Source organism: Rhinopithecus roxellana, chromosome 18 (genome assembly GCF_007565055.1).
Source record: "Rhinopithecus roxellana isolate Shanxi Qingling chromosome 18, ASM756505v1, whole genome shotgun sequence".
Taxonomy (NCBI): Eukaryota; Metazoa; Chordata; class Mammalia; order Primates; family Cercopithecidae; genus Rhinopithecus; species Rhinopithecus roxellana.
In genome coordinates, this window is record NC_044566.1 from 73,051,363 (window position 1) to 73,064,094 (window position 12,732).

General features: G+C 51.4%; 1 protein-coding gene across 2 annotated transcripts; it reads left to right on the plus strand.

Annotated features, from left to right (window-relative positions):
• Positions 1-6,290: 6,290 nt before the first annotated feature.
• PCDH8 (protocadherin 8) lies at positions 6,291-10,967 on the plus strand. Of its 2 annotated transcripts, none has more exons than XM_010376265.2 (3): positions 6,291-9,127; positions 9,305-9,512; positions 10,005-10,967. In XM_010376265.2, the coding sequence occupies exons 1-3, from the start codon at positions 6,497-6,499 to the stop codon at positions 10,376-10,378; spliced, it is 3,213 nt and encodes a 1,070-aa protein (XP_010374567.2). In that variant the 5' UTR covers positions 6,291-6,496; the 3' UTR covers positions 10,379-10,967. The 2 variants fall into 2 exon arrangements, with proteins under 2 accessions (XP_010374567.2, XP_010374568.2); XM_010376266.2 differs by having other exon boundaries at positions 6,291-8,836; positions 10,005-10,960.
• Positions 10,968-12,732: the final 1,765 nt, after the last annotated feature.

Genomic DNA, 12,732 nt, shown 5'->3' on the forward strand with positions numbered 1-12,732 from the left:
AACCCCACGTCCCCTGTCATTAACATCTTACTCTGACACTTTTGTTACAATTAATAGCTAATATTGTTATAATCTAAAGCCCATATTTTATTCAGATTTCCTTGGTTATTCTCTGATGTCCTTTTTTTGTGCCACAATACCACATTACATTTAGTCATCATGTCTCTTTAAGCTCTTGCTGTGACAGTTTCTCAGATTTTCCTGGTTTTTGATTATTTTGATAGTTTTGAGGCATACCGGTCAGTTTTTGCAAAATGTCATCTTTCAGTTTGGTTTTATCTGATGTTTTTCTCATTATGAGACTGAAGTGCTGTGTGGTCTTGGGGAAGATCACAGAGATAAAGTGCCATTTCCATCACATCATACCTAGGGTGCACACTACCAACATGACCTATCACTGTTGATATTGACCTTGAGCACCTGACCAAGGGAGTGTTTGACAGCTTTCTCCATGTAAAGTTACTCTTTTTCTCTCCACTCCATACTGTATTCTTTGGAAGAACGTCACAATCCACATAGTCCATACTTAGAGAGTGAGAAATTATGATCCACTTTTTTGTGGGCACAGAATCTACTACGTAAGTTCTCCAATGGTCTTCCTTGTGGTAGAATTGTCTCCTTTCCCATTTATTTATTTGATCATTTATTGGTATCAGTATGGATACTTTATTTTTTAATCTCTGTTTCCACAGCATTTATCACAAAGTCTGGAACTTAGTAAGTTCTCAGTAATGTTGGTTGAGAGAATGAAGGTATTACGGACTGACCTCCGAAAATCCTAAGTTAAAGGTCTAACTCCTAGGACAACAGACTGACTGTATTTAGAGACAGAGCGTTTAAACAGATAATTAAGATTAAATGAGATCATAAGGGTGGACTCTAATCCAGTACGACTGGTGTCCCTTTAAGAAAAGGAAGAGATACCAGTGGGCTCAGCACACAGGGAAAAGGTCATATGAGGACACAGAGAGAAGGCGGCCATCTGCAAGCCAAGAAGAGAGGTCTCAGGAGAAACCAACCCTGTGGCACCACGATCTTGGACTTCGTGTCTCCAGAACTGTGAGAAAATAAATTTTTGTTGTTTAAGTCACCCAGTATATGGCATTTTGTTATGGCAGCTCTAGCAGAGTAATAGAGGGTCAAACACTTTTTGTACCTTGGCTCAGTATAAGTCAGCAGGAGGTCACCTGCTGCTTCTAGGCATTCCAGGAGGGAAAGTCCCTTGAAATATTCTGCTCCTCCAGAATCATGGGCTCCTGTCCATTAAATATCTGTATCTGTAGGTGGCTTCAGTCAGAATGCATGGCTTTTATAGAAATGACCAGGAAAAAAACTCTACTGAGAACTTCTTTTTGTCAACATCTGATCTCAACTAGCGAGTAAGGTACCAAAAGGTTTTGAAATGACATGAGGGCATGAAAATTGCTGGAACCCTCAGGTGACCATTGTCGCTTTCTTCTGGGATCTATACACCTACAACAATACCTATTATTTCCAGAGAGGAATCAGGGAATTGGGGAGACAGTTGTCACTAAAGCAAAGAAGCAGACAGGAAATGGGAGAGTTATTTTTCTTTCTGAACAAATCCCTTGCCTATAAAATAAGAGGTTTAGATGACATAGTCTTTGATGTTTCTTCCCTGTGCTTTAAAGGGAAATAAAAACTAACATGTGTTCCTAAGCACCTGATATTATATCATCTTACACAGTCTTCAAAACAACCTTGCAAATACCCATTTTGCTGATAAGGGAACTAAGTAAGATACAGAGAGAGGCCGGGCGTGGTGGCTCATGCCTGTAATCCCAGCACTTTGGGAGGCTGAGGCAAGATGATCACTTGAGGTCACGAGTTCGAGACCAGCCTAGCCAACATGGTGAAACCCTGTCTCTACCAAAAAATACAAAAATTAGCCTGGTGTGTGTGGTGGTGCATGCCTGTAATCTCAGTTACTCAGGAGGCTGAGGCATGAGAATTGCTTGAGCCCAGGAGGCAGAGATTGCCGTGAGCGGAGATCACGCCAGGGCATTCCAGCCTGGGTGACAGAGCAAGACTCCGTCTCAAAAAACAAACAAACAAAAAAAACAACACAGAGAGAAAATAATTTGCATGGGTCACACAGCCAATCAGTGTAATGATCAGATTTGAACCCAAGCAAGATGATTCCAGATCCTGCAGTCAACAGGTGTGTTCTGCTTCTTATCAGGTAAAGTAGGTCTCTCAGAACGTCCTGACACACAGAACACGCAAAATGAAGAGTGGCCCAAGATCTGGAAATGATGCAGGGTTTGTGGCACTGGAATCGATCCAAAATCAATGTTTAAACAACAGTTACCTTCACCCCCAAATTGCCTCATTGTCTGACTGCTGAATTTCAATCAGGGCTATGGAGAATGCTGCTTTATGGTTTACTATACAGTTTAAAAGTCACCATGCCAGTACTGATGGCCCAAAAACCACACAGAGAGAGAGAGAGAACTTAAAGAGTAAGCATTTGGAGTGTAGAAAACAGCTTAGTTGCATTTCTAGAGCACCAACCCCAGAAAACCCAGAGGCTTCAGAATTCGATGAGATTTTTGCAAAATGTGTTTTCACTACAAAAATGAATTAGATGCCCTGAAGAGTTTCCTCTGTTCTTTGCTTGGCCGAACACTTGCTGCAAGCTTCCCTGAGGGGTTTACCCAATGTTGAGTCTGTAGGAGGAAAAACCAGGGCCCTGGGCTTATTTTTAAAGAAAAAAAAAAAAAAGTAAAAGGTTAAAAAATAACCCCTCTCTTCATCCATCCTTAGAATTACACTTTCCAGTGAAGTCTAGTTCCCTTTCCTGGTAGATATAATCCTAATTAAAAATAAATTACATGCTGTATAGAACTTGAAATGGACAAGATAATCCTATTACATATGAGAATATATCCTGATTTTCTTTCCCTCTAAATTGTGGGAGATATCAGATCAGCCTGAGCCCCCCATTGTCGTCTCTTTGAAAACTTTCCTAGAGCCCTAATCCGTCACGTGACGCCCGTGTCAATCTCGGTGTTTGCACGCGAGTTTCACAATGCCGGCATTAGGCTCGGTAGCAGAAACCCAGCTTTGCGAAGCCTGCAACATTTGCATTCCGAGAAAACGCCGGCCATTGTGGAGCTGTGTTTGTTCTCAAGATTGCGAGACAGTTGCCGGTGAAGTTGCTAAAACCGAGAGAAAGGGGCTCCTTTGAGCCTGCCCAGACCTTTTGGTATGATAACAAGGCGATTCGGGCGGCTTTTGTGAGGCCTGATCGGCGCCGGGGCAGGCGAACTCCCCTCCCTTTCCCCTACTTCTCTCCCCCGCCACCTCCCCGGACATATTTTCCTTCCCGGGGAGTTGCTGCGGACGTTGATGCGCTATTTTAAATCGTATTTCCATAATCGAGCCGCTGCCTGCGGCCGGCCCGGAGCTCACGGTGCTCGCGTGCCTTCACACCTCCACTGCAGGCACGGAAAGACCTGTGCACACCGGTGGTGGTTGGAGACTCGCGACTCCCTTCCCGGCTCCCCGGCTCCCCGGCTCCCGGCTCTCAGCCTCTCGACGCCGCCGCCGTCGTGGCTACTTCCGAGCGACGAGGACCTGGCCGCGGAAAAAATGCTTTGGACCTGCTACCAGCTACCCTACACCCCTCCTCTCGCCTCCTGGCTTTCGCCTGCCTCTGCTCCCCTTTCCTTTTCCCACTTTCAAGCACGCCTTGGTTTATTTCAGCCTTGACAATGAGCATGCTGACGCGGAAGCGCTTTGAGTAGAAATTGCAAGTAGTTCCGAATCTCTGGCCAAGCAAAAAACCCAAACATAGCGCGTGGCGGGGGTCCCGAGTCCAGCCCAGAACTGCGGGGTGCAGGGGGCGCCGGGGGCGCTGGCGTGAGCTCCGGGTCCCAGCCACTCGCGGCCGGGCTGTGCTCGTGGGAATCGCTGAAATCCCTTCCTCTGGGACTCCAGCCCCATTGCCTACCACTTTCCCCACCTTCCGAGTCCTCCGCCCAGCAGCAGCCGCGCCACCCTGGCCTGACCTTCCCTAGTTACGCCAGCGGAAGCGCCGAGGCCGCTGTCCACCAGCCAAGTTCTGAACCTGTTGCCGTCTGGGTCTCCGGGGGAAGAGGGGTGAGGAAAGATGACGTTAGCCTATGGGCGCTAAAGGTCACCAGCCAGCCCCAGGCTGCGGTGGGAGTGTTGCGGGGCTCGGAAGGAAAATGGAAAATTCCTTCGGCTGCTTGTGTTCCCCAAGGAATATCTCTTGGACGGGGACAGGGAGAGGGCAAGACACTAAATCGCACTTGGGAGGTGGAAGAAAGCGGAAGAAAGGGCTGCGGTTTGGGTTCCTGTAGGGGGCGCTCCTCCTTGCACTTCCCAGCGCGGCTGCAGATGCCTGGCCTTATTGCTTTTAGCATTCCCAAGGCTACAAGGTGGAAGAGGTGGAGAAGGGAACCCAGAGACACACCGCTCTGAGGAAGCCTCCAGTCACTCACCATCCCCTTCCCCAGTCTCTTAACAGCTTTTATTTATGGATGGCTTAACAGCTTTTATTTATTTATGCGAGGCGGCGCAGCTTCTGTAAGGGATGGCTGGGGCTGCATGTTCTGCTGACAGTTCCAAGCACCTCTCTCGTCCCCACCACCCAGCTCCCGGCTTGGTCTCCCTACTCCAGGGAAACTCCTGACACTCTTCTGAAAAGACCCCCAAAACGCACTCCCTCGACTTTGAGGGAAAGGAAAATATGGATAGGACGCTGACAGCAGGACCAAAATTCGGGATTCTGAAGAATGTTTACTGAATGCAATCTGCTTACCAAACCTATCGCCTAAAAAGCTAAATTTCTTCCAGTGTGTGACTTCTGTTTACCTTTCCTCCTTCGTGTGTATTTGCATAGCCTGCTCAATAAAGCCCTTCAGTAAGCATCATTAAGAATCCATCTTATTCCAGATCCGAGCTCCACCTCCCTGGCCTTCAGGGAGGGGAAGGGGCTATCTGTGGGGCAGCGCAGCCGCTGGCCAGCCTCAGGATTCGCCCAGCCCAGATTTTGGCAGTGCCGAAGCTCCACACTTTCCTAGGCAGATGGTTAAGTTCCCCCCACGTTCCTGCCAGGCTTCAATGTCACGCTGTGATTTTGTTCTTCTGGAACCGGACGAGTGTTGCTTCCCAGAGTGGCACTATTAGAACAGAAAGAAAATCCTCTAAATAGGCGGAACAAGGCATCAGGAGGAAAAACTTCTCTAAATGCACTTTAATAGGAGCCGGGTATTGTGTGGAATTCAGCGCCCATCACCGTTTAGCCGGAGAGTTATGGCAGTGATTGGGGATGAATAGAGGAACATAATGGATACATGTGGCGTTTGCTCATTATATTCAAGTTAGCCCAACTCCGTTGTGGAAACTGTTCAACTTTCTCTCCCCTTAGCTTGTCACAGTGAAATAATACAGACATTGGGGCCTCCAATGGGATCGCCTGCCACACCATTCTATTTCCACAGCTAACGAGGGCTTCATAAGCCTTTGATACAGTCTGATCTTTGAAACCTTTCCAAATCTCCTCAAGCTTATGCTAAATCCTATTTGGAACTTTTTTTTCCTTGCCTGCTAGCGCCCAAGGCTTAAGAAAGCCATTTGGACAGTGACATGCATACTAACACATCGCGGGGCTCTTTTCTGAAAGGGAAGTGACAGCTCTGATCACCGGGGCTCACATGAGCAAAACACAATTGCGTACACAAATTTGAATAAAATCGATTTTCCCTTATCCTTCAGGCTTCTTAATCGAGAGGCTATTCCAGGCACTGTAGGAAGCTAGGAGAGAAGGAAAGCAGAGTCTCACTCAGCAGAGCAAGTCTGTGGGTAAGGGGCTGCAAGGATTTGGAAGCCTCAGAGGTGCAAAATGCAGAGTGTGTGTGTTGGCAGGGGCTGGGGGAAGGGGGATTCTGGAGTCGCTGGGGTGAAATCCCAGCGTGTTCGCACTTAGTTCTAGCCGCAGCACGGAGGGAGACAGGCGACAATTAACAAAATCATCCGCTTCTTTTACTCCTGGAGCCCTGTGCCAACTCCTCTACATGCAGGGTGCTGACAAGAAAAGGGAGAGAAAGCAAAAGGAGTTAAACAAAAGAAAGATTCCCTAATTTTCCTTTCTTGTTTTCCCCTCTAAGCCTTTCCACATTAAAGGGATTGTCAGAGGCAGGCGGAGGAGCGACGCGAGGGGGAGGCGGCCATTGGCTGCCCGGCTCGGCTGATTAGCATATCGGCGGCTATAAAGGCAAGGGCGTCGCGAGGCGGCGCAGCTTCTGTAAGGGAGGGAAAGGCGCAGGGTGAGGGCGGGTCCGCGCGTCCTCAGAGCCCGCTGGAGGCGCGGAGCTGCTACCAGCAGACTTCTCCCGCACAGGGCTCGCAAAGAGCGTGATTCCGAGAGCCTGAGACTCACGCCCGACCTGGAAACCAGAGAAGACTCTCTTCCTTAGCCTTTCGGATCGCACTTAAGGCTGGAGGCATGAGTCTTATGAGGCGTTGGGGCAGCCCCTGCCTTTTCCCCTTGCAGCTCTTCAGCCTCTGCTGGGTGCTCTCACTGGCCCAGAGCAAAACAGTCAGATACAGCACCTTCGAGGAGGATGCCCCCGGCACGGTCATCGGGACTCTGGCAGAGGACCTGCATATGAAAGTATCGGGTGACACAAGCTTCCGCCTGATGAAGCAATTCAACAGCTCTCTGCTCCGGGTGCGCGAAGGCGACGGGCAGCTGACCGTCGGGGACGTCGGCCTGGACCGCGAGCGGCTGTGTGGCCAGGCCCCGCAGTGCGTGCTGGCCTTCGATGTGGTCAGCTTCTCGCAGGAGCAGTTCCGGCTAGTGCACGTGGAGGTGGAGGTGAGGGACGTCAACGACCACGCACCGCGCTTCCCCCGGGCCCAGATCCCGGTGGAGGTGTCCGAGGGTGCGGCCGTGGGCACGCGCATCCCCTTGGAGGTGCCGGTGGACGAGGACGTGGGCGCCAACGGGCTGCAGAGCGTGCGACTGGCCGAGCCGCACACCCCCTTTCGGGTGGAGCTGCAGACGCGAGCGGACGGCGCTCAGTGCGCGGACCTGGTGCTGCTGCAGGAGCTGGACCGCGAGAGCCAGGCCGCCTACAGCCTGGAGCTGGTGGCCCAGGACGGCGGCCGCCCGCCGCGCTCCGCCACAGCTGCCCTCAGCGTGCGCGTCCTGGATGCCAATGACCACAGCCCGGCCTTCCCGCAGGGCGCCGTGGCCGAAGTGGAACTGGCGGAAGACGCGCCCGTGGGCTCCCTGCTTCTTGACCTAGACGCGGCCGACCCCGACGAGGGCCCTAACGGCGACGTGGTGTTCGCTTTTGGCGCTCGCACCCCGCCGGAGGCGCGCCGCCTCTTTCGGCTTGACCCGCGAACGGGCCGCCTCACCCTGGCCGGGCCCGTGGACTACGAGCGTCAGGACACCTACGAGCTGGACGTGCGGGCGCAGGACCGCGGACCCGGGCCCCGCGCTGCCACCTGCAAGGTCATCGTGCGCATCCGCGACGTCAATGACAACGCACCCGACATCGCCATCACCCCGCTGGCCGCCCCAGGCGCGCCGGCCGCCTCGCCCTTCGCCGCTGCCGCCGCCGCCGCTGCGCTCGGGGGAGCGGACGCTAGCTCGCCGGCGGGAACCGGGACGTCCGAGGCTGGCGCCACTTCGCTGGTGCCAGAGGGGGCGGCGCGCGAGAGCCTGGTGGCCCTGGTCAGCACCTCGGACAGGGACTCGGGCGCCAACGGGCAGGTGCGCTGCGCCCTCTATGGGCACGAGCACTTCCGGCTTCAGCCAGCCTACGCGGGCAGCTACCTGGTGGTGACCGCGGCGTCGCTGGACCGCGAGCGCATCGCCGAGTACAACTTGACGCTGGTGGCCGAGGATCGCGGCGCGCCCCCTCTGCGCACCGTGCGACCCTACACGGTGCGCGTGGGCGACGAGAACGACAACGCGCCGCTCTTCACGCGGCCGGTCTATGAGGTGTCAGTGCGCGAGAACAACCCGCCCGGCGCCTACCTGGCCACAGTGGCCGCCCGGGACCGGGACCTAGGCCGCAACGGCCAGGTCACCTACCGGCTGCTGGAGGCCGAAGTGGGCCGCGCCGGGGGTGCCGTGTCCACTTACGTCTCGGTGGACCCAGCTACCGGAGCCATCTACGCGCTGCGCAGCTTTGACTATGAGACGCTGCGCCAACTCGACGTTCGCATCCAAGCTAGCGACGGCGGCTCCCCTCAGCTTTCCAGCAGCGCCCTAGTGCAAGTGCGCGTGCTGGACCAGAACGACCATGCACCGGTCCTGGTGCACCCGGCGCCAGCCAATGGCTCCCTAGAAGTGGCGGTGCCTGGGCGCACCGCAAAGGACACGGCAGTGGCCCGTGTGCAGGCCCGGGATGCAGACGAAGGGGCCAACGGGGAGCTGGCGTTCGAGCTGCAGCAGCAGGAGCCGCGCGAAGCCTTCGCCATCGGCCGCCGCACGGGGGAGATAGTGCTCACAAGCGACCTCTCGCAGGAGCCACCCGGCCGCGTGTTCAGGGCACTCCTGGTCATATCCGACGGCGGCCGTCCCCCACTCACCACCACCGCAACTGTCAGCTTCGTGGTAACAGCAGGGGGCGGGCGTGGGCCGGCTGCGCCTGCCAGCGCGGGAAGCCCGGAGCGTTCCCGCCCGCCTGGCTCTCGGCTCGGGGCGTCCGGGTCAGCGCTGCAATGGGACACACCGCTGATCGTCATCATCGTGCTGGCCGGGAGCTGCACGCTGCTGCTGGCCGCCATCATCGCCATCGCCACCACTTGCAACCGCCGCAAGAAGGAGGTGCGCAAAGGGGGGGCCCTCCGGGAAGAGCGGCCCGGGGCGGCGGGCGGCGGAGCCTCGGCTCCCGGCTCCCCGGAGGAGGCCGCCCGGGGAGCCGGGCCCAGGCCCAACATGTTCGACGTGCTCACCTTCCCTGGCACCGGCAAAGCGCCCTTTGGCAGCCCCGCGGCGGACGCGCCTCCGCCTGCGGTCGCCGCGGCCGAAGTGCCGGGCTCAGAGGGCGGCAGCGCCACTGGGGAAAGCGCCTGTCACTTGGAGGGGCAGCAGCGGCTCCGCGGCGCGCACGCCGAGGTGAGGCCTTCCTTCGACTGGGCGCCCCCCTCCGTGCTCCGCGGACAGGCTGGGGGAAGGGAGACTGGAGGGGTAGGGTGGGCGCATGCAGGTAGACGCTTAACCTGTCGCACCTGTTTTTTGTTTGTTTCTTGTCCAACCCTCCCCCCACCCCCATTCCCCTATTCCCTGCTGCAGCCCTACAGTGCCTCCCCGGGTTTTGGAAAGGAGCCGGCTCCCCCTGTGGCGGTGTGGAAAGGACACTCATTCAACACCATCTCCGGTAGAGAAGCAGAGAAGTTCAGCGGCAAAGACAGCGGTAAAGGGGACAGTGATTTCAACGACAGCGATTCCGACATCAGCGGGGACGCTCTGAAAAAGGATCTCATCAACCACATGCAGAGTGGTGAGGACTCTTATTTCCCGCCAAATTCGACATTCCTCCCTTCCCTCCCCTTCACCACCGCTTGCCTCCTGTCAATCTCGGTTCCCAGCCCCCTTCTCTCTTCCCCACTTTTTCTCACTCCTCCAGTTGCGGATCCTGGCCTGCCTCACACAGTGAATTTCAAAATGCCGAGTGGAGGCAACTCCAGCTCTTGAATAAAGCACACCCTCATCCTGTAAGGCAGCAGCACGGGTGATGCTAGCCATTAAAAAGGGGGTTCTGCTTATCAATTTTGTTTTCACTTCCAGCTGAAGAAGCTGGACCAGCTTTGCATTAAGATGGCTTTACAGGAAGCAATGTGCCTTCGATTCTTGAGACACAGTGTATATCTTTATGTGCACAGCCTTTCCTTTCAGCTGCCCTGACCCAGGCTGACATTCTGAAGATGGAAGCCTGGGTATGTATAATCTCAGGAATAATCGTCATGCTGTTTCCTTTTCCCTTTTGCGTTAGGACTGTGGGCGTGCACCGCTGAGTGTAAGATCCTGGGCCACTCTGACCGCTGCTGGAGCCCATCCTGCAGCGGGCCTAACACACATCCCTTGCCTCACCCACCAGCCCAGATGTCAACCTTCTGTAAGAGCACATCCCTGCCTCGGGATCCTCTACGCAGGGACAATTACTACCAGGCCCAGCTGCCCAAGACAGTGGGGCTGCAGAGCGTCTATGAGAAAGTACTGCACAGAGACTATGACAGGACAGTCACTCTGCTCTCCCCTCCCCGTCCAGGGAGGCTCCCAGACCTGCAGGAGATTGGGGTACCCCTCTACCAGTCCCCTCCTGGCAGGTACCTGTCCCCGAAGAAGGGAGCCAATGAAAATGTGTAATCCCATGCTGCATGTCTTCACACCTATACAGGTCACTCCGAGAAGCCCCTAAGTTATTGACCGGTTTCAGTGTTGTATATATAAATATGCAAGATGTGCCTTAAAATGAAGTCGTTGGAAGCTATTTCCAATCACATTGGTACTGTTTGGTATTTGCAAACAAAAATGTAGTTAATGTAATTTTTATGAAATGTGTGCAGTATTTAATTTTTTTTATCATGCTATTGACTTTAATTTCACTTGCGGCTTGCCATTTTCTTAGTGTTTTTAACCTGTACATTGTGTAATGTAATGTTTGTATATAATGAAATTTTGTTATATTTTTATATAATAAAAGCTAAAGTGGAAGTTATTGCCAAAGGAACTGTCTGTAAGACAAAAAACAAAACATGTTGGAATTACTTAATTGAACTTTATCTTTCACCTGAAACAACCTAGTGTTTGAGAAATTTTGCCTTGCCAAGTATAACTTGTATATCTTGACTCTGTGGTAGATTTCAAGTTCAATGTTATTTAATTACATTTGGTTTTCTGTAAACCGTGTCACTTATAAGCACAGTAATAAAAGATTTGTCATGTGTTTGAAGAATCTGCTAATTGCTTTTCATGAAGCTGCCTATAGTCAGACATTCACAAATAATATGAGTATCAGAATGAAACCTTTCAAGTGCTCATTATCTGAGCATTATTAATGTTCATGACAATATTAAACCTGTGGGGTTTCCAGTATTGCAAAATGTCACCCAAGTATTAAAAGTGTGTGTTGATTTCATAAATTATAAGCATCTTCATATGCATTGGTCTGTAAAATTCCTGCTTTCATTTATTCTCTGGGTAGATATTTATTGAGCAGACACCAAAAAGTGAAGAAAGCTAAGTCTGGGTTGTTCATTCACTAATTAAACAAGCATCTGTAGAACTTTTACTAGCTGCTGGTACTCCTCAAGCTGGAGTTTGAGGTGAAGAAGACATAGTCCCAAAGAGTCCTCAGCTTATTCGGGGTGTTAGTAACAAAAAGACTAACATCTTAGCCGTTTGGAATGTAATAGGTTCCCACTACATTCTGTCCTACTTCCTCTTTCCTTGCCTTCCTCTGGAGCCAGTCTCCAAAGTAACTATCAGCACTATCCCACTCATATTTATGGGAAAAATGACATGATGGTTGGGATTCGCTTTAAAATGTTCTAGAAAAAAATAGGGAGCTATGTGAAACAAGATTGATTTGATTTGATAAGATACTAATAATTGTCAATGCTAGCAAAGGTGCATGTGAGGTAGGGAAATTTCACCAATATCTCTACATGTTTGTGTTTGAAAATGTACATAATGGAAAGTCTAAAAAAAAGACACTCAAGAGTACTATGCCTGTGTCTCATACTCTATGCATTTCATTTGAAATTAAAATGATGATAATCATAATGAGACCTAACATTTACTGAGCAAGTCTTCGTGTGAGCAGAGCTCCTTACCAAGCATTCTGCATGAATTATCTCATTTAATCAGCAAACTACCCCCAGGATAGGGGAAGTATCATTAACTCCATTTTGCAAATAAAGAAACCGAGGCACAAGAAGGTGAGATAAAATGCCAACAATCACACAGTTAATAAGTATCCAGGGTGAGATTCAAACCTAGGTTATTCAGTGCAAAAAAAAAAAAAACAAAGTAATGAAACAAGTTGTTTTTTGTTTGCTTTTTTTTTTTTAAACCCGCAAGAAACAAGGAGTTAGATAGAAAAGTCCCAATGCATTGCCTTTACTGCATGATTACTGTTTAGCCCTTTATATTTGTGAAGTGCCTGTGTTCCTTTATTACTAATTATAGAGTGTGTGGCACTGTAATGAATAGAGAAGCCCTCAAAGCTGCCTGTTGAAGTCATAATTGAAACCAGTGGTGGCTCCAGGCTGAACAGCAGGGTGGGTACACACAAGTGCTTCACCACCCACGGCCTGTGCAAAGTTCAGCGGTTTCTGCAGGCAACAGAGTCGCACATGCGCCTGACAAGCTCAGACCGCGCAGACGGTGGATTCCGAAAGAAAACATTACAGCTCCAGAGCCATGATGACCAGGCCCCAGGGAACAGACTCCCAGGTAGACCTACCATTATAACATCTAAAACTTTCTTCTCGAGCTAGTCTCATCAAATGCAAAACAGAAGAGTGAATGATCCCACTGCAGTCTAAAAGCATCCAGTCTCTGAATGTGTTTGCTGCTTTTGTCCTTCAAAAGTAAAATAATGTTATTGTCACTATTTTATTTTGTACTGTGCAAATTATTTCATTACTCCAAAAATTTGGGTTTCAAAACCTCTGACTTCACTATCATTTCTTTCCTTAGCAAAATAACCACTATCA

What these genes read in the sequence shown, in the direction of transcription:
- PCDH8 (XM_010376265.2), top strand. Translation starts at nt 6,497, where the DNA reads ATGAGTCTTATGAGGCGTTGGGGCAGCCCCTGCCTTTTCCCCTTGCAG. An exon ending in TCCGCGGCGCGCACGCCGAG is followed by an intron (nt 9,128 to 9,304) that starts GTGAGGCCTTCC and finishes TCCCTGCTGCAG; the next exon opens with CCCTACAGTGCCTCCCCGGG. An exon ending in CATCAACCACATGCAGAGTG is followed by an intron (nt 9,513 to 10,004) that starts GTGAGGACTCTT and finishes CTTTTGCGTTAG; the next exon opens with GACTGTGGGCGTGCACCGCT.